This window comes from Drosophila ficusphila, unplaced genomic scaffold, assembly GCF_018152265.1.
Source record: "Drosophila ficusphila isolate 14025-0441.05 unplaced genomic scaffold, ASM1815226v1 contig_791, whole genome shotgun sequence".
Taxonomy (NCBI): Eukaryota; Metazoa; Arthropoda; class Insecta; order Diptera; family Drosophilidae; genus Drosophila; species Drosophila ficusphila.
In genome coordinates this window covers 3,559,688-3,584,979 of record NW_025064737.1, presented here as the reverse complement: position 1 = coordinate 3,584,979, position 25,292 = coordinate 3,559,688, and the positions used below count along the sequence as shown (strand labels likewise).

General features: G+C 40.8%; 6 protein-coding genes and 1 long non-coding RNA gene across 17 annotated transcripts in view; 5 read left to right on the top strand and 2 right to left on the bottom strand.

Moving 5' to 3' along the window:
- Nucleotides 1-57: 57 nt before the first annotated feature.
- Nucleotides 58-1,049, bottom strand: LOC108091369. The gene is made up of 2 exons (XM_017190521.1): nt 567-1,049; nt 58-491 (listed from the first exon to the last, which is right to left on the bottom strand). The coding sequence occupies exons 1-2, from the start codon at nt 964-966 to the stop codon at nt 190-192; spliced, it is 702 nt and encodes a 233-aa protein (XP_017046010.1). The 5' UTR covers nt 967-1,049; the 3' UTR covers nt 58-189.
- Nucleotides 1,050-1,563: 514 nt separating this feature from the next.
- LOC108091399 (pickpocket protein 28) lies at nt 1,564-4,621 on the top strand. Of its 2 annotated transcripts, XM_017190589.2 has the most exons (5): nt 1,564-1,923; nt 2,273-2,375; nt 2,913-2,992; nt 3,050-3,487; nt 3,764-4,621. In XM_017190589.2, exons 1-5 carry the CDS (start codon nt 1,654-1,656, stop codon nt 4,514-4,516), a joined length of 1,644 nt encoding a protein of 547 aa, XP_017046078.1. In that variant the 5' UTR covers nt 1,564-1,653; the 3' UTR covers nt 4,517-4,621. The 2 variants fall into 2 exon arrangements, with proteins under 2 accessions (XP_017046078.1, XP_017046077.1); XM_017190588.2 differs by having other exon boundaries at nt 1,566-1,923; nt 2,913-3,487.
- Nucleotides 4,622-5,051: 430 nt separating this feature from the next.
- Nucleotides 5,052-10,752, top strand: LOC108091384 (importin-5). The gene is made up of 5 exons (XM_017190566.2): nt 5,052-5,401; nt 6,459-6,608; nt 6,673-7,767; nt 8,117-9,470; nt 9,552-10,752. Exons 1-5 carry the CDS (start codon nt 5,321-5,323, stop codon nt 10,187-10,189), a joined length of 3,318 nt encoding a protein of 1,105 aa, XP_017046055.1. The 5' UTR covers nt 5,052-5,320; the 3' UTR covers nt 10,190-10,752.
- A 1,196-nt stretch (nt 10,753-11,948) lies between these two features.
- Nucleotides 11,949-14,203, top strand: LOC108091400 (protein spartin). Its single transcript, XM_017190590.2, is given in 5 exon segments — nt 11,949-11,969; nt 12,117-13,148; nt 13,150-13,255; nt 13,348-13,654; nt 13,829-14,203. Coding segments are annotated over 5 exon segments (1,695 nt in total). The 5' UTR covers nt 11,949-11,951; the 3' UTR covers nt 14,061-14,203.
- A 2,119-nt stretch (nt 14,204-16,322) lies between these two features.
- Nucleotides 16,323-16,909, top strand: LOC108091368. Its single transcript, XM_017190520.1, has 3 exons — nt 16,323-16,377; nt 16,461-16,639; nt 16,692-16,909. The coding sequence occupies exons 1-3, from the start codon at nt 16,323-16,325 to the stop codon at nt 16,854-16,856; spliced, it is 399 nt and encodes a 132-aa protein (XP_017046009.1). The 3' UTR covers nt 16,857-16,909.
- A 610-nt stretch (nt 16,910-17,519) lies between these two features.
- LOC108091376 (uncharacterized protein CG43427) overlaps nt 17,520-25,292 on the top strand; it is a 56,995-nt gene continuing 49,222 nt past the window's right edge. For 5 of the 10 annotated variants that reach the window (XR_001771389.1, XM_017190545.1, XM_017190540.1 and 2 more), the window contains exons 1-2: nt 17,520-17,616; nt 18,429-18,567. The gene's annotated coding sequence lies outside the window, so the exon portion shown is untranslated. Of the gene's footprint in view, nt 17,617-17,693; nt 17,827-17,864; nt 17,884-18,428; nt 18,568-20,814; nt 20,850-25,292 lie in introns of those variants that run through there. The other 5 variants (XM_017190541.1, XM_017190543.2, XM_017190542.1 and 2 more) reach the window with 5 other exon arrangements.
- LOC108091378 lies at nt 21,204-24,422 on the bottom strand. The gene is made up of 3 exons (XR_001771390.1): nt 23,519-24,422; nt 21,390-21,558; nt 21,204-21,318 (listed from the first exon to the last, which is right to left on the bottom strand). It is a non-coding gene; the product is annotated as an uncharacterized LOC108091378 (long non-coding RNA).

Genomic DNA, 25,292 nt, shown 5'->3' with positions numbered 1-25,292 from the left:
TTCGACTTTAACCAAGTGTTTTTTCACTGAAACTTAAAATGTAAATAAAATTATTAATTTATAAATTATACATTTTATTCTTTATTAATTGTAAATTATCAGTTTCCTTGTTCTCAAAGTAAGATAAACATCAAGCACCAACAAAACCTAGTCAATAAGTCTACGGAAATAAGAATCCTTCTGATTGTGTCAAAGGTCCAACTGGGAAACATGACTCTTAATACTCCGCAGAGCAGCCTTGTAATCCTTCAGCAATTCCACCAACTTTCGTTTCTCATTTAAATAATACTCCATGGACATTTGCACGTACTCCTGGCCCTTGAAATTAAACACGGACACCTCGGAAATATCGATGGCCTCAATAAGGTCTAGTTTAATACTAGACGGTTCCGCTGCCAGACTGGGAGCCTCTGGAGGAGTATCCTTCACAGAGGGGGCAGCGACTGTACTCTTTGGGCGTTTGGCGAGTGGAGCCTCAAGTTCGAAGTCAACTGCAAAGTAAAATATTGAAATAACACAATTACCGATCCAATACACAAGAGTACACACAAAAATAGAGTACTCACGCTCTTTATCGAGGGTATTCTGTTTCGAGGTGGTGTCTACATTGATGCTTAATTCGTCATCGCTTAGATTTATAAAGTACCTCTCCTGCGAAGTTGAGGCTACCTGCTGTAGCTCTTCTTCCGGCTCCGAATCCCTTTCTTGGTAAGGATACGGCACCGCCTCGCCCACGAGGAGTGTCCGGTTTTTAGAGGAGGATATGAACTTGCGATCAAAGTGAAGAGAGCACATGAATAGCTGGTTTTGGGGGATCTTCGGATGCACCCGTCCGTTTTTGTGCCAGATTTTCGCCCTCTCATTTTGTTTGGGAAAGGCGAACAGGGTTCTTCCTTTGGTGAGTGCGTTATCGTGGATGTCGTAATAATATTCGCAGTCCTTGTAGGCGCAAGTTCTCGTAGACATTTTAGGATATGTTCCACCTTTCCTTTCCTATTTATATTTGTAAACAAAAACAATACCAATACCTAAACGCTCTCGACCTTGGATATACAGAAATACTAAGTTGCAGTTTTACCTAAATTTGCCGGGCCATGTGATGCTATAAACTACTCAAGCAACCCTAACATCACTTTTACACTGCATAAGATGATGCGAAAATTTACATTTTGTAATAGGCGGTAAGGGGTTTAAGTCTCGAACACTGGACAATTAAAAAACATTTATAACATAAAATAAAATTACATAAAATATTTGTATACCATTTAAATGGTTGCATATGAAAAGTAACACTTTTTTACCTCCTTTTATGTATGTACCGAAAAAAATACCATTTAAGGATATGTATTTTTTCATGCATATGCTATTAATATATTTTAAAATACATATACTATTATATTAATTATTATATAACTATGTTATTAAATTATAAATATAATAAAATTATGGGTCAATGCTAATGGAAGAACTCTTAGAATTTGGTTAACAGAATTAGAACTGTGTTTTAACAGTCAAGTGAAGAAATGCGAACGGTTTGGCAGGTCCGCCAAGAAACGGTAAATTTATATTTTGCAGTCATTCTTTACGTTTTGAAGTCTTTGTTTGTTTGTTTGAGTCGTGTTTGTGCGAGCAACGAGTGGAGTAAATTCCAGCATGACTGTATCCGATTTCGATCTTGAGAGTACCAGCGCGGGTATCGATCTGACCGGAAAGAAGAAATCAAAGCAGGGTTCCACTGCTTACGAGGGATTGCTCGCCACGTACCATGAGTACTGCGAGAACACCTCCATCCACGGGGTTCAGTATCTTGGTGAACGGGAGCGACCTTTGCGCGAACGGATCTTCTGGCTGATAGCGTTCCTGATTTCAATATATGGATGTTCCACCCTGATCGCTAGTGCTTACACCAAATGGACTGAAACGGTTAGAGTCCGTGGTAGTATAGAGTACGAACAACAAAAGCTTCCGAAAAAAGAAAACTTTTCAGTTGTAATCCTTAGCTTAAAAAAAATATGTTTAATTAAAAATGTTTATTTGTATGAATGTACGAATATTTTAAATGTTGTTGGTAAACTTTGCACTATATTCGATGCACTGACCAAAATGCCTTGCTTTGAAAAGAGTTTGTAATTTATATAAACAGTTCAAACGTTAAGATCAATCATCTCTTAAAGCAACACCTCATTCCTCTGGGTGATACGATTTATCCAATATACAAGTTTTTTTTAATTATTATTTTAAATTTCGATTTCTAACATGCTTTATCATATAGCCGGTAATTGTAAGCTTTGCGGAGAAATCTACACCCGTTTGGAACATCCCGTTTCCTGCGGTCACTGTTTGCTCGGAGACCAAGCGGGTTTTAAAGCAAAAAGGTTTGTTGAAAACTAATTTACATATTTTTTTACCACATTAATAGTTTACAAAAATGTATAAAGTCCTAACCGAATGTACATACATAATTACTTAAATTACACTCGCAAAAAGAATTTAAAAAAACTGCCAACTTGCAGATCGGATCTGCTGAGCGCGCATTCTGGGGGCAGTTGCCCGAGGCTCGACCCCAACCAGCGTTGCCAGTTTAGCTTGTTTATAAGCTAGATTTTTAATAAAATAAGCAAGAATAAGCTAAAATTTTCCAGTTTCAAAGTGTATAACCGCAGATTTAACATAACATAACATCAAAATAGCATTTAAAACTGGAAAATTTTAGCTTATTCTAGCTTATTTTATTAAAAATCTAGCTTATAAACAAGCTAAACTGGCAACGCTGTAGCACTATGTCTCAAAGTTTTTAAAATTTTGTAAATTTGCGCTGTTGAAAATGGGATCAGCTTTCAGACTAGCCAACAAATAACTAAATAATTTAAGGGTAAAAATATTATATCTAACATAATAACTTTTTACTGCAGGGAAGGAGACAACTTATGCGGATCTGTACAGCCAGTTTAGCGAGGAAATGCGAGCTGCTCGGGTGTTTAAGCCCCAAAACGTGAGTGCCCTGGAGATGGAGGAGTTTCGCACGCTACTGCATGTCTGCAACACCCAGATCATAGATGAGGACATGCCCCTGATTGCCGGTGACGACCTGGATTACTTTGATATTTTGGAGCGGATGCTACCCCAGTTTGATCGGTACTTCTTTTACTGTCGTTGGCTCAGTCGCTTCGGCGAGTGCGAGAAGTTTTTCCGAAAGACCCTTACCGAGGAGGGGATCTGCTACACCTTTAACGGGTTGCGCGCCACGGATATCTACCGGGAGGACACCTACCAGTACCGGCACAGCGGGGAGTCCTTGGAAATGGAGAACATAAGCTCGCAGCACGCGCCTTGGACACTGGAAACGGGCTATGCGCACGGAAGTGACGTTGAAACCTTTCCGGCAAGGGTTCTGAGTGCCGGAGCTCGATCTGGCATTTTCCTGGCCCTCCAAAGCTTTAAGCAGGAGGTGGACTATGCCTGCCGAGGACCTGTGCAGGGGTTTAAGGTAGGACGACTAGTAAATGACTTAATTGTCAGTAAGTAAAGTCACAAGTTAATGGGAAACCTAGGTAATCACACATGATCTGTAATTCAGTCGATGAGCTACCCAAAAGTTATTTAATGTTTTTGACATACCCAGAAATATGGTAATTTAATAAAAATTTCTTGTTCATTTATAACTTATAGAGGAATAAAACTACTTAAATATAATATAACTACTTAAATTTTAGTCACGGCCCATAACCAATTGAAAGTCATTTAACATGTTCTTAACTTCCAGGTGTTGCTTCATGCCCCCGACGACGTGCCGCAGGTGTCCAAGCAGTTTGTCCGCATTCCCATGGGCAAGGAGGTGCTAATCGCTGTGAAGCCCAGCATGATCACCATGTCGTCGGGCATCGCCGAGTACCATCCACTCCGGAGACAGTGCTTCCTCAGCCACGAGCGATCGCTGCGCTTCTTTAAGGTGTACACCGAGTCCAACTGCCAGCTGGAATGCCTGGCCAACTTCACGCTGACCAAGTGCGGATGCGTGAAGTTCTCGATGCCGAGGAACATGGATATGCCTGTGTGCGGAGAGGACAAGATCTATTGCTACGATCGGGCGGAAAGGCAGCTGTTGGTCAGGGAGTTCAAAAGGGTGAGGGCTCTAAATGCCGCTCGCGAGGATGCGCGGGGCGTGGAGTCGGCCTGTAACTGCATGCCCGCCTGTACATCGCTTGTCTACAATACAGAGATCTCGCAGGCCAACTTCGACCTGGAGGAAATGCTTCTGGCCGAGGGCGACACCGAATTCCTGCAGGAGTATCCCGGCTCCCAGATGTCCCGTCTGTCTATATACTTCAAGCAAAGCCAGTTTATCACTTCGAAGCGATCGGAGCTGTACGGCATGACCGAGTTCCTGGCAAATTGCGGAGGTATCTTCGGTCTATTTATGGGGTTCTCCATCTTGAGCATGGTGGAGATGATCTACCACTTCACTCTGCGCCTCTTTACCAATCTTAAACGTCTGGTCAAAAGACAAGAACAGTAGCAAATTTAATGCGTAATGGAATCATTATCGTCGTTGTTATGTAATTTTTATGATTTTAATAATTCTGTGTAAATAAAAGTGGTAGTAAAAAGTTATGAAAATTAAGTATCCTTTTTTGACACAGATAATATTTTTGTTTACGGCCCTTACTCCGAATTTTTTAAGAAAGCCTCCACAAAGTCTGCTTGTTTTTTTTTAACAAGTTTGAAGTTTTGAAATTTACTAACTTAGATGTAAAAACAAGATCACTAACTTGTGGGTTTCCAAATCTTAGAATTTCCTGAAAGTTGAAAAACCGGTTACCAATATTACAAAATCAATTCACTTCTATTCCTTTTGAAGTTCAAAGCAATGCACACCAGTAATGCCGCTCAGCGACTTCCCGCTTAAACTTCAAATTTAGCTAATTTTTTAACCAATTCACTGAGCCCGCCAGACAGTTGGCACCACAGGTACGACAGCTCGCTTGCGCGCCAAAAACCATTGGCGTTATCGATAACGAGCAGTGTTGTCACAGCGCTGCATCGATAATTCAGTACATGCCTTACGAAATTTATAAAACTTTGGATAAACGTGAATAGAGCTGAAAATAAACTGACTCGCCACCGTCGCTTATCAGCGATAGCCACCCACGACAAAGTCACGGTGACTGCGGACTCAAAAGTGCACTGTGCGAAACAGCGACCCTCGGCAACCCAGTCAGTTCTGCTCTTTTTTAGGCGGCCGCCGTCGCGTGAGGACTGAAGAGAAAATCGAGATTTTGTTTCGTTTCACTTGGAGTCACTTGGAGTCAAACAGGATAAGATGGCAGCGGATCAGGCTCAGTTCCAACAGCTCCTGGTGTCCCTTTTGTCCACGGACAATGATGTACGCCAGCAGGCGGAGGTAAGTCACACCGTTCCCGGTTGTTGGGAGGGGCGGGGGATCGCATTGGAAAATTTGCCTCGAATTTTCGATGCGCAATTTGCAGATGGGCACACATGGACGTAGAAATAGGCGAAATTGCGGGGCAGCTGCCATCTATAGGATGTTCCGCAGCATGCGAATATTTCGGCTGAAATTTGCGAGTCTGACGGATCTGAATCATCGAACACAAAACGTGTTTTCGCCCTCCGCTTTACTTTCGACATTCGCATGTGTGCGAAAGAGACAGAGCGACGGACGAGAGGCAGTGCGAATAGGCAAACAAAGTAGAATCAAAACCGAATTGTACAATTTGCATGGCCGCCACATGATTTTCCAGTGGAACACCGCCACAAACGGAAACAAAGAGCAGGTGGCGAAGTCCATGACACACACTGTGGGAAATGCAATCTGTCGGTTGATAAGGCGCTCGGATCCGTTCTTTCGTTCCGGCGCCACATGGCACCACCCCATCTACAGCACACACCCCACCCACTCTGTTGACCTTGGACAGATGGCAGGCATGGTACCGCTTCCAATCGCCATGGAATACTAAGCTGTCAAAATATGCAGTTCCCATATCGGCTACACTTTTATTCCTAGAAATATTCAAAAAGAATTTATTATTTGAAGAAAACAGTTTCTTAGTAAAAAAAAATCAATGTAGTCTAGTTCCTGGAACAGAAAAATGACTCAAGCCTATTTAATTTATGGAAGATCTAAATAAGTTCAAAATAAAATTAAAATGATTTAATTTATTTTACAATCTCAGCAGTTAAGGATCATTTAATCTTCCAACTTTTTTAAGAAGTTTAAAATTAGATAAAATGGAATACTGTATCAGGTTCCTTTAATAAAAATGTATATTTGATAGAAGCCTTCTTAATACAATTTTTTGTCTTTTTTTTGAATTTAACTTGTTTATGAAAATATTAACATATCTGCATTAGTGTTATTATGATTCGACCGATATTATTATACCGGATCGAAAATTCTTACTCAAGTTTCCCTGTTTGGGTATTTGATTCTCGAATTCCAGGAAGCGTATAACAATCTGGCAAGGGAATTGAAGGTGACGCACCTCCTGGGCAATATCCAAAATGGTCAGCAATCTGAGGAGGCTCGCCAGATGGCCGCTGTGTTGTTGCGCCGTCTGTTCACTACCGAGTTCTTGGAGTTCTACAAAGAGGTAAGCAGACCAAACCAAAATCAATTCTCACCAAAATGTTTGACCAATGATTCCCCCATTTTAGATTCCCGCTGAGTCACAGACCCAGCTGCTCCAACAAATCCTTCTGGCCGTGCAGCAGGAGGTAACTCCGCAGCTGAGGCGAAAGATCTGCGAGGTGGTGGCCGAGGTGGCCAGAAACATGATCGACGAGGACTGCAACAACCAGTGGCCGGACGTTCTGCAGTTTCTCTTCCAGTGCGCGAACTCGCCCACGCCCCAGCTGCAGGAATCAGCGCTACGGGTCTTCTCCAGTGTGCCCTCGATATTTGGAAACCAAGAGGCTCAGTACATTGACCTAATCAAGCAGATGCTGGCCAAGAGTATGGACGCCAGTTCCGACCCGGAGGTCCGAGTCCAGGCTGTGCGAGCCGTCGGTGCCTTTATTCTCTATCACGACAAGGAGAAGGAGACGGCCATCTACAAGCATTTTGCGGATATGCTGCCCCGGATGATCCACATCACTGGAGAGACAATCGAGGGCCAGGACGACCAGAGCCTGCTAAAGCTCCTCATCGAGATGACCGAGAACTGCCCAAAGTTCCTGCGCCCCCAACTGGAGTTCATTTTCGAGGTCTGCATGAAGGTTTTCAGCTCGCAGGACTTTGAGGATAGCTGGCGGCACCTTGTCCTCGAGGTTATGGTCTCGCTGGCCGAAAACGCCCCTGCAATGGTACGCAAGCGGGCCGATAAGTACATCGTGGCTCTGATCCCGCTAATTCTGCACATGATGACCGATTTGGATGAGGACGAGAACTGGTCCACCGCCGATGTGGTCGATGATGACGATCACAGCGACAACAACGTGATCGCCGAATCCTCACTGGATCGCCTCGCCTGCGGCTTGGGAGGAAAGGTTGTTCTTCCGCACGTTATGAGTGCCCTGCCTGCTATGTTGGGTCATGCTGATTGGAAGCATCGCTTCGCCGCCCTCATGGCCATCTCGGCCATCGGTGAGGGCTGCCTCAAGCAGATGGAGGCCATTTTGGACGAGGTTATGACTGGAGTCCTGAACTTCCTAAGGGATCCCCATCCTCGCGTTCGTTACGCCGCCTGCAACGCCATTGGCCAAATGTCTACCGACTTTGCACCGACCTTTGAAAAGAAGTTCCACAGCCAGGTAAATATTTTCTAATAACTGTCCAAGTTTATCTTAAAGGAAAGTAAAAATTGAGTTTTACCAAATGTACCTCATATCATATTAGGACTAAATGTTCTTATTTGAAATGTTTTGATTAATTTCTTAGCTGGAATGTAATTTAAAATCTGTCTTCAGATTGTTGCCATAATATATAAACAATGGTTAGGAGTCTGTGTACAAACAAAGTCTGTTAACTGTTGTAAACATTTAACCAATCCACGTTAGCCGTTTTAGTTGATAATGCAGTTTTACTATTTATATCATAACGATGTCGTACGTTTATTCAATAGTGTACATTTTATAATTTTACAACATTGCATTCATCCAGGTCATTCCCGGTCTATTGGCCCTCTTGGACGACGTGGAGAATCCCCGCGTGCAAGCGCACGCCGGTGCTGCTCTGGTGAACTTTAGCGAGGACTGCCCGAAGAACATATTGACACGCTACTTGGACGGGATCATGGCCAAGCTGGAGACCATACTGAACTCGAAGTTCAAGGAGCTCGTAGAGAAGGGTAACAAGTTGGTCTTGGAGCAGGTGGTGACCACCATAGCTTCTGTAGCGGATACCTGCGAAGCGGAGTTTGTTGCCTACTACGACCGCCTTATGCCATGCCTTAAGTTCATCATCCAGAATGCCAACTCGGATGATCTGCGTATGCTTCGTGGAAAGACCATTGAGTGCGTGAGCCTGATTGGATTGGCGGTCGGCCGTGAGAAGTTCATCGGCGATGCCGGAGAGATCATGGACATGCTCTTGGTCAATCACACCGAGGGAGGAGAGCTGGCTGATGATGATCCGCAGACCTCCTATCTGATCACGGCCTGGGCTCGCATGTGCAAAATCCTTGGCAAACAGTTCGAGCAGTACCTGCCCGTCGTTATGGGTCCCGTAATGCGGACCGCCACCATGAAGCCCGAGGTGGCGATGCTGGACAACGACGAGGTGGAGGATATCGAGGGGGATGTCGACTGGTCTTTCATCAATCTTGGAGAGCAGCAGAACTTCGCCATTCGTACGGCTGGCATGGATGACAAGGCCTCAGCGTGTGAGATGCTGGTCTGTTATGCCAGGGAACTGAAGGAAGGTTTTGCCGAGTATGCCGAAGAGGTGGTGCGTCAAATGCTTCCCATGCTTAAGTTCTACTTCCACGATGGTGTCCGCACAGCGGCTGCCGAGTCGTTGCCTTATCTTCTCGACTGCGCGAAGATCAAGGGTCCGCAGTATCTTGAGGGCATGTGGTTGTTCATCTGCCCCGAGCTGCTCAAGGTGATTACTACGGAACCGGAGCCGGAAGTGCAGTCTGAGCTGCTCAACTCGCTGGCCAAATGCATTGAGACCCTGGGACCCAATTGCCTTAACGAGGATGCCATGAAGCAGGTTCTCGAGATCATCAACAAGTATGTGACTGAGCATTTCGAGCGGGCTGACAAGCGCTTGGCTGCCCGGAACGAGGAGGACTATGACGACGGGGTCGAGGAGGAGCTGGCCGAGCAGGACGACACTGACGTCTACATCCTTTCCAAAATAGTGGACATCACACATGCCCTCTTCCAGACGAACAAGGCCCAGTTTTTGCCTGCCTTTGAGCAGGTGGCTCCGCACTTTGTTAAGTTGCTGGAACCCAGTCGATCTGTCGCTGATCGCCAGTGGGGCGTGTGCGTATTCGATGATCTGATCGGTAAGTGGTTTAAGATAAGCAAAACTGTCTACCAAAGGTACAACTTAATTAACAAACTATTGTTTTCTTTTTTTTCTTTAGAATTTTGTGGCCCTGCATGTGCACCCTATCAGCAGATCTTTACGCCAGCCCTACTGCAATACGTGGGGGATAAATCGCCGGAGGTGCGCCAGGCGGCTGCCTATGGATGCGGAGTGCTTGGCCAGTTCGCCGGCGAACAGTTCGCGCTCACTTGCGCCCAGATCATTCCACTGCTGGTGCAGGTCATCAACGATCCCAAGTCCCGCGAAATTGAGAACATCAACGCGACAGAGAATGCAATTTCGGCGTTTGCCAAGATCCTCAAATACAACAAGTCGGCGCTGACCAACGTGGATGAGCTGATCGCAGCATGGTTCTCTTGGCTGCCAGTGTCCGAGGACCCGGAGGAGGCCGCCCACATCTATGGCTACCTTTGCGACCTTATTGAGGGCAACCACCCGGTTATCCTTGGCGCCAACAACTGCAATCTGCCACGCATCGTCTCCATCATCGCTGAAGCATTCTGCACCAAGGTGCTGGAGGCGCAAAGTGCCACCGGCACACGCATGCTCACCATTGTCAAGCAGGTCGAGTCCAACCCGGACGTCATGGCGGCATGTGCTAGCACCCTTAGCCCAGAGCAGCAGCAGGCGTTGCAAGACGCCTACCGGGAGTTGGCGAACGTGGCAACCGCCTAAGGGGGACCGTAGTCCCAAGCTTCTTTTGGCCCAACCCCCCAGTCCTGGGGACCTCGGCAAGGAAGGAAGGATGGAAGCTTCAGCTACTCGTTATCATTATTTTTCATCTGACCGAAAATGTCGTCCCAAATGCATTACAAACTATACGTTAAAAACATACATACACGCATACTTATATTTATGTGTACGATAGAGTAATCGGGGTATAAACTCTATATATATTGTGATTTCAATCAAAAAATCTTCTCCCGAAGACAAAAGTCTGCGCCTCCTTAGAATTTGACATGTTGTATGGATTGGATCCAATTGCCATCGCAATCACACACAAATTCCAATAGATTATTTTCGTTATTCAATTTTGCATATGTTTCATACATATGCGTGTATATTCGGCCCACACGGCCGCCAGCCCCCTGCAAAAAACAGGATGTGAACGTTGTCCGAATCGACCGAAATGTAATTTTGTGCATTCAAACTAGGATCCACAAAAAAATATTTAAAGGATTTATTGTATTTTAAAAATGATAAAAAGAACGAAATAAATAACACAAAACGAAATTTTACTTGGTCTGAGGTAGCTTTGTATATTGTTTTGGGAAAGTCTTAAATAAGTTTTCCATACTCAAAGTATAAACTTTTAATGCCGTTTATCAAAAAACCTTCTTTGTTCATACCAAGGCGCGAAGAAATTTATAAAATTATAAGTACATGAACAAGTTATTTTATTAAACAAGAGCCAAAGCTCAAGTTGATAACCGGTATAGCAACAGGCAGACATGGTTGATTCGCCTCGTGATGATCAAGAATGTATAATACAAACATATGTAATTTTTAGGTTCAGAAAAGTGTCAACTTTTGCCTCAAAAAACGTCAAAATTGTGCATTGTATATTTAAAACGCTTTAAACTGTTTTTGGTCTCAACAAGATTACATTTAAGGTATCTTGCTGGAATCTAGATTCTATATCTCTCAGACAAATTGTTTTTTATTGTGAACACCTGTTCTTAAAATCTTTTTATTCAATTTTTTTTATTTATTTATGAAAATAATTTAATAACTTACAATATTATTAAAATCATATACATTATCACCGTTGAAATATAAAAAAAAAATAATAACTTACAATATTAATAATATCATATTATTATTATTGCCGTGGAAATATAAAAATAATTTATAATTAAATTAAAAAAAATTAAATTTTGGCGATAGTCAAAGTAACAGTCCGAATGAACGTGTATAGGCCTCCCAAGCAGCTGATGCGACTTGGAAGCGAATAAACGAATCAAAACAAAAGTGAAAAAACCCAGAACATGAAAAGTTCAATTTAAACCGACAGTTTGATATGTTTTTAAAGAGTTTTAGTAAAAGATATTTAAAATCCTTTTGTTAAAGTTACGGTATGGCCTGGATAAATACATATTGGTTAGGAATTTTTAAAATCATCAGAAGCAAATAAATCGTTTCCATCTTTTATAAACATACTGATGAGTTGTTGGGGCAAAGTGCATCAACATTTAACAACGAATCTCAGTCGTACATAAAACCCAAAGGTGAGTGCAACAGAATCAAGAAGTACATTCGCTAGGAAGCAAAAAAGCGGAAGAAAATGCGAATTGGCCACAACTCAATTACGAGCAGCAGCTGCACCCTTTAAATTCGGACAAGGGAAGATGAAGAGATTGTCTGTTGACAATTTCATGACGCATTTTAGCCACAAAGGTGGCCCTTTCAGTTGGATTTGGCTGACCGCCACGTCAGGATGAATCTCTCATATCGAGTGGGTTTTTCCTATTACCATTTCAAACCTCTAGAAAATTCTTTGAAAATGTAAACCGAACCTGATAAACCTGCAGAATGTAACCTACTCAATTTACTTAATATGGCATTACATTCTCATAAGAGTCGCTTCTTTTTATTTTCATAGATATTTAAGGCAGTTATGTCGGAGGAGAATGAGTTCCTGGAAGCCTATGCCGGCATCAACGCAGCCTACAAGGCAGCCATGGCCCAGGTCGAGATAGCCGTCAGTCACGAGGAGCAGGAGTCCCAAGGAGAGGCACTTGAGGCCTATGAGTTGGCCCTTAAAATGATCGAAGACGTTTTTGGAATTCCAGTTGGTCTTCCCGATGACATTGATGCTGTGCAGACCGAATGGAACGATGCCTGCGCACTTATCCAAAAACTCAAGAGCGCCAAAACGGAAATTAGCTACCGCCTAAAGGTGTTGCGATCCAAAAACCAGTCCGTTGATCACTCAGCTGTGGAGGCTTTGGAAGACCGGACAGAAGTGGATGGAAAGAGGCCCTTGCTGGCAGAAAACCCATGCACTCATTATGATATAGCAAATGCTAGTGGTTCACCAAAGACTTATAGGGAGCTCGCTGCAGGACTAAGGGATCTGTTGGCCGTTCGGGATTCGCACGCCTTGCTGGATGAGCTATTTCGTGCCCAGGCTAAACTCTACCGGATTGAGGCCAGTGGAACTGTGACCTCTATAAGTGGATCGTCGACTATGTCGCTAGTTATGTGCACCGTGGGAGGCAAATGGAAGTACCTCAGTGGCATCTACTTCATCCAATGCACCATACCCGACCAAGAGACGGGAATGATTTGGCTCTACCCCCTGGTTCCCTCGGTCTCCAACTGTTATCAGACAGAGTATGGAGCCTTTATCTTCCCCGATATGGAGTGCCAGCAGCCAGGAAATGCGTTCGGCCTGATGCTTACGAGGGAGGGTCAACCTTCACTTAGCACCGAGGAGGAACTACAGGACCTGCAGCAGTTTTTCCTTGACCTATTGGAGGCTGTACTCGCTGGTTCGGTAGAGCAACTAAAATCTCCGACCTCCCAACGTGCTAGCATTGCTTCTGGTTCCGTCTCCGGATCGGAGCAGGTGTCCAGACACATTGTGAGTGCGGCTGATTTCATTGCCCGTAACCTGGTGAAGGGCGCCGAGAAAAACTGGAGGCTTTATGCTTAGGAGTACCCCGTATCTCATTTCCAAGATGTCGCCTGCCTCAGCCGATGCACCTACCCAGGTGCCCAGCTCTGTCCAGACTTCAGGTGGGTGAAGCCCAGTATAAGGCTATCTTGCTGAAACTTCACTAAACCATTCCTTAGTGTTTTTAATAAACTTGCTCTTATTATCACTGTAGTTGAAGTGGCCCAGAAAGTGACGCATGCAGCGGCGGGAATGACTGGTTGGATAGCTGGAAAGGTGGGCACTGCTTCAGTGGCAGTGGGTCGCTGCCTAGCTCCCCACATCCAGGAGCAGGGGTCCAAGCTTCTTCAGAAGGGATTCGGCTACGACAGCAGCGAGGCGAATAGCACCATGGAGGGGGCTTTGACCATCGCAGCGGGAGCAGTTGAGGGTGTCAGCACCGTATTCGATGGACTCGAGACGTCTGCCAAGATTCTGGGCACCAGCCTTAGCCATAACTCCGTCAAGATAATTGAACACAAGTGAGTTGCCTAAAATGTATATATTTCTCATATAGTTATTAGATCTATAAAATTTAAATTAATATAAAAAAAAGTAGATTAAATACTCTTTTGCTGTGACTCAAAACTGAATTTTTAAACCAGGATTGTCTTACCAAACATTTCATTTTTCATGTTGAAACGTTTAAATTTCAGATATGGTCAACCGGCGGGAAATTTGGCAAGTGGTACTTTTGACACAGTCGGCAATGTTTTTGTGGTCAGCCAAAACGTGAACTACATTACTCCGAAAGGAATCGCAAAGAAAATGGTCAAGCGAACAGGAGAAGCTGTGGTAAGCGATTACAAGCGAGACTTACGCAAATCGGAATCTCATTACATAAACGCCGGAGCTCTCTACCCAGACCTTCGTGCTTTAAAAGAATAAAACCCCATGGATATTATTTATATATTGTTATCAGTCATATGCCACTTATAGCTTTTATATGAAAGTTAAATAAAATTTAAAAAAAAATCACATGTATCGAATAAAGTCTTAAATAAACCGAGTGTTTATTATCATTTCGCAGCAATATGTTGAAGTTAATGAAATTAACCCAAAAGCGTATTACTACATGATCGCATTTTTTAAATTTAGTTTGTCCGGGAAAGTTAAAGCTGTTACTAAACTCACGTAGCAATCGTCAGAAAAGTAAAAAACACTATGTGAAAAAATATAGCATGCACACTAAAAAACTTTAATATGTTTTATAAACAATATACATTTATTATTATAACTTATATAATAATAATTTAAATTATATTTCTTAAATATTTCTCTAAACTAACGACGTCGAGCATGACTTTCTCATTAGATTTTGGCAGAGGTTGCTGAGTTGCTCTAAAAAAAGTTCTCTTTGAGGCCTTTTTAAACAGGAATTCCAATTGTTTTTGACCAGAAAAAAAGATGTTCGGTCCCATAGTAAGGCGGATGGTGGTGTTTGTTATGTTGTTCGCTAAGCTTAGAGAGTGTAACCGCTAGACAAGGAGGGTGCACTGGCTAGGTTAGGAGGGTGAACTCGCTAGGGTAGGGTGTACTCGCATGGTTAGGATGGTGTGCTCGCTAGTCTGGAGGGAGTATCGGACAAGGGTTAAACATCACACTCTATTGCTGCACTTGCACTCATGGTAAGTTTGGTAACGTTCGGTGGCTCTCTCGGATTCTCCCATAGAAATACCCGTTTTTGGAAAACGCTGTCCTGCTACCCGTTTGGGAAAACGTTGTCCCGTGTTACCCGTTTCGGAAAACGTTATCCTCTGCTTATCCGTTTGGGACGAAAATGAATGCCGAACGGTTTGGTTCGACATCGCTCCTCGGCGTGCGATAAGGGTTCCAACCTGTGAACGGGTGTCCTATCGAAAAAGCGATGAATTGAAGAAGGTGAAGGCAATTTGAACAAATAACTATTTTTATACCCTTGCAGAGGGTATATAATTTCAGTCAGAAGTTTGCAACGCAGTGAAGGAGACATCTCCGACCCCATAAAGTACATATGTATGTATGTTCTTGATCAGCATCACGATCAGAATCGAAATAAGTCTGTACGTCTGTCCGTTTCCATGTAAACTAGTCTCTCAGTTTTAAAGCTATCTTGCTGAAAGTATTTGCTGATCAAGAATATATACAGGGTGCGCCATCTCGAGCTTCGGTATGAAAATATTGAATAACTTTGGAAAAAACAAAAATTCATGGAAAATGTTTTACGTTTATTTAGATTGATCCTTTACAATTCATTTGAGTTAGTTTTTGACGCAATATCGACTAAGTGACTTCCTTTGTTCTTGATGGCAAAAAGTGTCCTTTTTCGAGCATTTTCCATTACTTTCTTGAGCATATCGGCCGATATATTGGCTATTTCGGTGCGAATACTCTCCTTGAGCTCTGTGATGGTCTAGGGCTTGCTTATGTATACCCCACAAAAAGAAATACGGCGGGGTCAAGTTCGGCGAACGCGCCGGCCAGTCGATATCGCCTCTTTTTGACACAACGCATCCAAGGAAGTTCGCTGCAAAAACTCCATGGTTTCGTTTGCTGTGTGACATGGGACTCCGTCCTGCTGAAACCAGAATTTTTCTAGACCCTTCAAAAACTAACTCAAATGAATTGTAAAGGATCAATCTAAATAAACATAAAACATTTTCCATGAATTTTTGTTGTTTTCCAAAGTTATTCAATATTCTCATACCGAAGCTCGAGATGGCGCACCCTGTATACTTTATGGGGTCTGCGCGGTCTCCTTCACTGCGGTATAGAAAGTCTGAATACGTTTTATCTGGATTGAACTTTATCCATTATTATACCCTAATGATGTTAATTACAGCGTCGCTAACTGCCTACTGAAATTATAATAGCTTCTCAAATATTGTATGATAATAAAAAGCAAATATTTTTTTAAACATTTTGCATGAATCTGCGGTAGTTGCAAAATAATTGCAGAAAAATTAAGTAATTATAAAAACAAATTGGGCAGTGTTTTAAAAAATATTTTTTTAAACAAATGATTTGTGAATACAACTCTATTTGCAATGTGGAGTCAGCTTACTATTCCGGCTCTCCTCGGAGCAATTCTGACCTGTAATATACATATAAATGTAAGTACATTCATTAAAAATGTTAAATAAGAACGAAAAAAAAACAATATTTCCTAGGATGCTGTGGTTTTTAAGTTTACCAATATCGCTTGTGAGAGCTATAATACATCCTGGTTTGTGTTTCACGACTATCGCTTGAAAGCTGTGGGTCGCAATAAGGTTTTACTCAATATAAATGGAACCATTTTACACCCAGCTTATAATATACTGATTCATGGCAAAATTCTAAAGAGGGCTAATGGCTACAAACCTTGGTTATTTGATCTAAAGTTTGATGCGTGTAAATACTTGCGACATCCTGGCATTCCCATTGTAGGAATTGTCTACGGGCTTTTCAAGGAATTTACAAATATCAACCACACTTGTCCCTACGTGGTAAGAAATTTGACTTATGGAAATTGAATTTTTCATTTACGAATGCTTTTAGGGTCCACAGATCATACAAGATTTTTATTTGAGGTACGAACTTCTTCAGCTTCCTTTTCCTTCTGGTGAATACATGTTGGCATTGCGATGGTTTTTCGATAGGAAAGTGCAATTTGATACAAATGTAAGCTTTACGTTGGTTGAAGACATTTTAAAAAGAAATTAGGAATGAAATATCCAGTTCCAAAACTCTTGGAAAAAACTATAAATAAAAGGCGATAGCAAGAAAAACATTTTTGAAGTATAACTGAAGAATGAAAAAAATATGTTAAGCCGAGTTGGAACGTACTATATTACTCATATGTATATGTTCAAGACTTCTAAGATTAAGATCGAAAAGAATTGATAGTCAGCGATTTAAACAAAAAAGGAAACAAGCTTCGGCTCGTCTTGCAGTTATCAGAAATTTGTTGTGATTTTTGTAAAACTTCTTTTACTCACATTTTTGTCCATTAGGATTTTTTTTATTATTTTTTTAACGGTTAGTTTTGAAAAACAAAGTGTTAAAAAATTATCGTAATAGTAATACTCGAGGCTTATCTTTTCTAGCTATCATTATAACCCCCGCATAGAACCACCCTGTTAGTAAAGACAAGAACCGACCGTTGCCAAATTCCACTCAAAGCGCCTCCAGCGGACGAAAAAACTGTAAAGCGTCTGTGTCTTTCGCACTTATTGGAAAACAACGTTTCACTCCCACATAGTGCTGAACAGGCTCGATTAATCACGATTATGTTATATATCGATGATATATCGTAACATCGATATTGTCATTAATACCTCTGCAGCCCTAGTCTGTATATCGAGAAATAACTATAACTTTATTTTTATTTTTTATCGAAACGAACCAGACGTGCGCACGGGAGACAAATTCAAAATAACTACGCGTGTTGAAGCAAACTGAGCTAGACAATTACCGAAACAAGGTAGTGAAAATAAAAAAAAGTGCCTGAGTTTGCTTTAACTTTTATACCAACTTTTTTCCTATATTATGGTTGATCAGTCGCCACCAGAACAGCAAAATGTTAAAATTTACGGAACTGGACACACTGCTGTTAATGCCAAACTAATTTGATTAAAATTGAATATTTCACAATTAATAAAATTTAAATTGTGTACCGCAGACTCGATCGGATGTGAGTCGGTCGTTCGCTTTTTCAATTTCGCCCCTTGGCACGGAATAAAACACATATGTAAATTAGTATTTGTTGAAATAACGTTTGTTTTTACGAACCAAGAACCGGGTTTTAAATTAAACTACACTGAAAACAGTGTAAAAGATTGCACCTGTGCAGTGGAAAAATGTGCATTCAGTCGCGGTCTAATTATTGTGTGTGTGGGTGGGAGGGTGTCTGTTAGTAAGTTTGTGTGTGTGCGGTTTGTCGATTTATTTTCAATTCCACGGAAAATTTAAACGTAAAGTAATAATCAACAGCTTAAGTAGTTGTACATAACACAAAAAAAAAAGAGTTTTTTTCTCCAACAAATACCAGTTTAAACAACTATCAATGCAACAACAACTGCCATAAGCGACCAACAGCAAAAGCAAAAACAACAGCAACGGTTCTAACAACAATACACAAACAAACACGTTTTCCGTTTTATTTTTCTGCACCGCGCTGGCAAATGTGTGTGTGTGTGTGTGCGTGTGGTGCTGTGTATAGGGTGTGTGTATGTACGTGTTGCTCGTCTGAGTATAGAAATTTCTAATGATTTTTGATGTGTTCCCGAAACACAGCTCCAAACAACAACATTTATACTTCGCAGTGCCCGTTTTATAATATGAATGCCTACTTTTATTTTCGCCAAAGACGACTGGAGTCCAAGCAAAATTTAAATTGAAAAAAACTGCATTTGCAGCGAGCCGAATTTGGCTGGTAAGTATTTTATATTTAAATAATAACTAAACCGAAAAAGAAAAAGATTTTACGAAAATTTGTTAGCAAAACAGCAATCTGAATCAGTTTGGGGCGAAATTTTGCAGCTAAATCAACAAACATATTCATCAGTACAATTTTCAATATAAAATACCACAATCTGAATTTCTGTTTGTAGCAACCTTAACATTTTTGAATATTTACAAACACATTGGGGCAACCAAAATAAATAACAAAAAAGAAATGAAATGCTATAAAATTGTCTTATTCATTTATTAAAAATATATAAGTAAAAACTTAACATTTTTTTGCTAACAAATAAACAAAAAACAGGCCAGGATGCTTGTGATAGTGTAAATATTTAATATGTACATACATACTTCAAAAAATTGTAAACATCGAATGTTAAAACATTTGAAATCAAAATAGAAGACTTAAATGTTTTTTTGAAAATAAGGCAATCGAAATAACAAGAAAAAATGTGTTGGAACTTGAATTGAACTTATTTTTGCATCTTGACTTCGCAACTTTTAATTTGAAACATTTTTCGCTTATTTTTCCCCCAACTTTTTTCACTTTGCATGCCAAAATTTTCTCACCGCTCAAACTTGCAGCGCTGAGACACCTAGTCATTTATTTGATATCATCATTATTGTCATCACTTGAGCTACAGGTTTTTAGCTAATAAGGTAATAATAAAAAACGAAGAAAAATTGCTAAATTATAATCGAAAGAAAAAATCCATCATTGGAAAGTTGATTTGATTGCATTTGCGGAATGCAGTTGCCAGGGTTGCCTAGTTGTGCGACAGGGCGACGCATTTTTCGCTAGCCGTGCACTTGGCTAAAATTTCAGTCGTCATGCTTCATTTGCTTTTCAACCGGCCAAAGTCAACTTTCGGAACAAATCCACCGGCAAGGGCGATTGGATTCGATTGGATGGGATAGGAGAAAGGCATTTGAAAGGGCTGGATAGATTACACACTCGTCCACACTCTCAAAGCTCGGTTATGTACTGTAAATGTCTCACGTTTTTCACAACTGAAACTTATGAATGCGTTAAAGACAAGAATGAAGTATTATTTGGTAAAAATAAAATAATTTCTTGGAAAAAAATTTCCCAAAAACAAGGGAAAGCTTACATTTTTTTATTTACTTTACCAACATCAACATGAGTTTAAAAAACTTAATAGCATCAATAATTTTTTTATAATCATTTTTTAACTAAATCTTACTTTTATTGTTTGTTTCTGAAAGTGGTTTTCAATTTTTCCCCTGTATTACTTAAAACAGTCATAATAAATCGCTCCGGGTGACAGTCGTAGGTAACTTTTTCTGCAGTTGGCAGGGCAAGCGGAAAATGTTGCGTGGGAGAAGGGAGTGCGGTGACTTTACACAATTATCCAAGCATTTTCCGCAAACAACTGACATTTTTTCAGACCGCTCACATGAAAATCAATTCCTTCTTTTCCCCTTGTACCTCCTATTGCACAGCAGACAATTATTCTGTAATTAATAAGAAAAACGGAAAATATTTAACATTTTATATACACTTTTGGGTATAATTATTCCCAAAATATATATAGTTTAAATTAATAATTTTCTTTTCGATCCTATTTAAATTAAACACGTTCTACTATTAAAAATTCAAATATTTAAAATTATTGGTAATCCTTGTATGATATTTTTCCAAGTGTTTTTCTCTCCCTTTCGACATTGTCCAATTTCCTTATTTTTTCGCCGTGTTTTTCCGCTGCTGCTGTTTTGTTTATGCTTTTCCCATCTTATTGTTTTTGCGCGCCTCGTGCGTCAATTTATGTGAGTTCAGCTCGCCTGCAAGACGGAAGCGCTTTTAATGATACAAATAACAGTAGATATAGCGGCAGCTGGAAAAATCGAGGAAAAAAGGGTGTCCCGGCAGCTTTTTGCATTTTCCTTTGCCACTGCTGAAAACTTCGGGAAAAATTGGCGCCGCAGCAACTGCCCAAAGCTGCCGCTGTTCAAAACTCGTTTGCTGCATAATTTCCAAAGTTGCTATTTTCATTTTTATGGCCATTTGTCTTGAAGTTGTTTTTGTCTGTTTTATTTTTACTTTTCAGTTGAAAGTGTTTGTGATGCATGTTGGGGCACATTTGGAGTTGCCCGGTTTTGTTTTTCTGATTGGCTCATTTTGTAAGCCGTTGAAGTAATCAGAATTGCACAGAGGGAAAATTTAATTTATTTAAAGCATTTTTTATAACTCTTTTAGGTTTTCTTCTTATATTCCTCCTGGATATTAAATAGGTATGTTGTCATTTTCACAGGTTTAAGATTTTTTAGTCTTAGCAGTGTGCAACAAGGAGATCCTAAAAATTAGTAACTTTAGGGCTGCTTGATATTTTAATAAAGTATAATTCTTGCCTTTGTAGGAGAACTGGGGGCTTGTATCCGATTTCATAACAACATCACAACTTCGGGTTTAGTATGGCTCTTTCATAATCTACCAAAAGCACTTGTCACTGCCATCTGCTGCTGGCAACATCCACTTGGCCAGTGGCCACCCATATGGGCCCAGTTTGGGTCGGCTTACCTGTTCCACCACCAAATACGAGCGACACTTGTGCAATTATTGTACAAAATGTTATTGTCCACTGTGAGGTGAGTGTGTGTATGTGTGTGTGTGCAGCAGAACCCCCTTGAACAGGTTGTTCACTGAAACGAATGGTTTTATTTTGTGCCGCACTTCATGTCTGCCTTTGCCGGCGTCGTCTCTCTGAAACAATGGACGGTATTTAGTGGAAATGCTATGTGCAGAGCGGTGGCAAAGCCAGCTTATTAACTTACCTGTTATTTCAACCATTTTCATGTTTCACACGCACGCAGCGCAGGTCTGGAAAATGGAAAATGCACTGTGGACTAGTTCGCCCTCGCTTGGATTTCTTTGTCTGTCCCACTCTCTTGCCTTCCCGCTCTTGCTTTTCTCAATGAGCGGAAATGGCGCAGGGGGTGATACCTTTAAAGGCGTACATGAAAGATCTACTAAAATTATAGCTTCGGATCATAGAGAAAAAAAAAAATTTCCCTACCTAAACTAACACTGTTTTGAAATTATTAAAACATAATGTGTGTATATCTGTTTTTAAAATAATTTATAAGAAATCCGTATTTGTCATACAAATTTTAGATCTCATCGGCGTCTTAAAGGGGAAACTGATTGTCGGACCCAACTGATTTTCGATTTAGGACGCACACAAATTGGGCGAGGTCTTTTCTATCAGGTTCTAGTTAATTAATGGCGCCCGATGAGTATTTATTAGTTCGTATTCGTGAGTTAACTCTATAATTAAAATGCAACCCGATTGTTAAGTTTGGTCTAGGTTAAACCGAACTGCGGCTGCTTATCATTAAATAGCGATTAGTTTCGAAGCTTGATTTAATGTATCGCCTTGAGCAAAGAGGTTTGTGTGATTTTAATGATTTGGATGGTGTACAGTTTGAATCAGAGCTCAAGTGGTATAATTAAAGGGCGATTGCATTCTATTATAGAGAGGTTTCCATCCAACATAATTATTTCAAAAAATTTTACTTCTCAAAAATCTGGTTACACAATCGATTTGCCTTTCGGCCGGCCCAACTCCCATCGGACAATTGTCAAACTTGGCTGGCTTTATTTTCATCAGCATTTATGTGGGAAAATGTATATATATTTTTATATATACTTATATATATATATAGAATACAAACTGGTGACCTAGCTTCAAGAGCACTGCAAAATTAATTGCTAGAGGCATTTGTTGTGTGTATAACGCACAAAAGTTCAAAGTATACAGACCCCTTTCATATGCTGGTAGTAGAATGTTAACAGTGAAGTCACAATGAGTTCCAGTTCTTCTCTCTTCAGTAAATTAGACCAAAACCAATTTATTTTATTCGCTTTAAATGTATTATCAACATAAAAAAAGTGCGTTGAATTATTGCAAAAACAAAATGCGTTCTTTCTGAGTTCTCGCGATAATTAAAACACTTTACCAGTTGCTATATAAAGGAATTTATTAAATTAATCTGCCTAGTGTAGCTTTTTTTGTACAATCTTTCTCATTTAGTGTAACATGAAAATGTTTCTATAATTTATAAAGAGGGAAGTACTAGATGACCAAGCTATTAAAAGTCGAATATTAGAGTAATCAAAAGGGTTGAGTTCTATCATAGTCTGGCTGAACAGTGCGTTCATGTAACAATATTCGACCCACCCTCAGCAACCTATCTCAACCCCACCTCTGTTAGCCCACCTCTGTGAGCCCTTAACAGCAGCCTGTTAACCTGGCGATGAGGGTGGAAGAGAACAGCTGTTCTCTGTTTGGGGGCGTCGCTCCCGAAGCCGAAAAACGAGTGCAATGAAGTTATGTACCTACTGTCGGCCCCACATCCACCAACTCTTGCAGACTGCCATTGCAACGGAGTCGACAGCTTGTGATATATAGGTCATAATGGATTATAGGTATAAAATGGATTCTTATGTACACATACCCATGTACCCACAGATATAGCAAAGTTTTAGGAGCCTAACAACTGGCCAAAGTATATAGCTGGAAATGGCTTTTCTCGTCCCTGTGTGCCCAATTTCGAGTCGGCAATCTGTCGGCTTCGAGGCCTTATCAGTTGGCACGAATGACTCAGTTATAACCGTGGACTTAACGCTTCAAGTTCGGCCCAGGAATACATGTGGCTTCTGTGCGGGAAGATTTACAGAACCCTCGTGAATTTTTAATGCATTACTCCCGGCATAAAATCAGGTGAAAGACATTTTGTAAACGAAGTAAATGAGAGGTGATATAAATGTGCGAAAATGTGCGCGGTGTGTGAAAGCTTCGCAAAGGTAGATAAATTTTCCTCTTCATGCCAAAGTAACTTTTTGTCCTCGCAACGACAGGCCCTGTCTGGGGTTATCTTTGTTCTATATTTACTCTCCGTACCTTTGTTTCTGCGATCTTATTTAAATACTGCAATTATTCACACCTCGCAACCTTCAGTCTTATCAGCTGAATATAGAATTTCCTTTCAGGCGTTTACGTTCTCCGGCTTGTCCAGCGACCCATTTATGCAAATATAGAGCTCTGATTGCACCTACGACTGCCCCTCAACCGGATTGTATTTGTATAGCGAACGGGAGAGGGTGCTTGATTAGAGTCAACAGAGGAGACGGGCTAGACTTATGGGGACTGAGTCCATATATAAAGCAGCGCCTACGTTTATCAGTAATTATCTGCGGAACGTCAAGTTTTCTATTTACTTAGCGGCACAACGCCCCATGCGCTCCTCTCAGGTGAAATAAAAACCGTTCTCTGTTTACGTTGTTTTAACCAATTAAGTTTTTATTTACTTTTTGTTTCAGGCTTTTGTTAACAAAGTCAATATTGTTTAGGGTGGAGCCAAAGGGGCGAACAAATGTTTGGATATTAAGGGGGCACCCAAAGGCGGAAAATCAAAACTGGAGCGTTACAGTCTGTGCCATTATACCAAATCAATAACAATAATAACTTCTCACGAAATTGTATCCAACTGTTTTAGGTGTAGGCTTCTTAAACTTGGTGCTAGTTACTAATTTATACGAATTTTATTTCATTAATCTCTCATTTTATAAGACTGCAGCAACATAGACGTGTATATATACACTACTTAACCCCAATAAAACTATATACGTGAGGAGAGTTGAAATTGGGATACTATTTTCTTTTTTATACCATTGCAGTAGATATGTTAATTTCAAATCGCAGCGCAATAATCTTCTTTCTTTTATCTGTCTTAGTGTATAAACATCACACAACGACAAGGATCAGACAAAAATAATAAAATAGATCCTATGATCCTATATAAAAAATAGAAAGCGAATCAGAAAATCTATATAGCTCATAAAACGAAAATATAGATTTGACCTTCAACTAAAAGGGTATATAGGTTTTGGGTCTCCCAAGTAGCTTTCATTCATATTTTATTTTTTTTGCGGTGCACCTATGATAAGCGTAAGCAATTTGCTATCAATTTCATAATCACGTTTTTGCGATAGCTTCAAGATAATTCCTACGAAGACTGTATTTAATTTATGACCAATTGGCTGACCGGCATTCTATGGGGCTTACGTCTTATTCCAGGGATGGCAAGTTACTTTAAAACACAAGGGAGGCCAACTCGGGTGATCGATCATTTCAAAACCCCACCCCCTGGCCCCGTTATTATAGCATTGAGTGGCGGCTTAAATTGCCAGCAATACGATTATTCCTGCAGGTTTTTTTTTGGCTGCTGTGAAGGTCAAATTGGGGCGTGGGGTTGGGGGGTCACATGTCAAAGTCGATTTGGGGGAACATTAAAACCAGATCTCCCCAGAGACCTTCGCGTTCGGTATTTCGGTGCTTTATCTCGTCTCCAGCTGCCATGTTAATTATCGCATAATTTTTAGGCCTGTCGTACGCTTTTTTATTTCGGTTTTTAGTTTTTGATAAATGGGCTCAAGTTACTTCACTATTTCGACGAACAGTGACCGATCTGGTGGATTCCGATTACCAATATGATCACTACTTGCTCGACTATTCTTTATAGCAGGGTGTATAAACACTTTCCTACTTAACAAAGACTTTATTTTGCTTAAATGCATCAATTTCTCTCGCTGGGAAAAATTTCACTTTTATTTCAATGGAGCCAGTTTATTCACAGTTGCTGTTGTTTTTGCCTTGGATGTAAGACGAAAAGCCA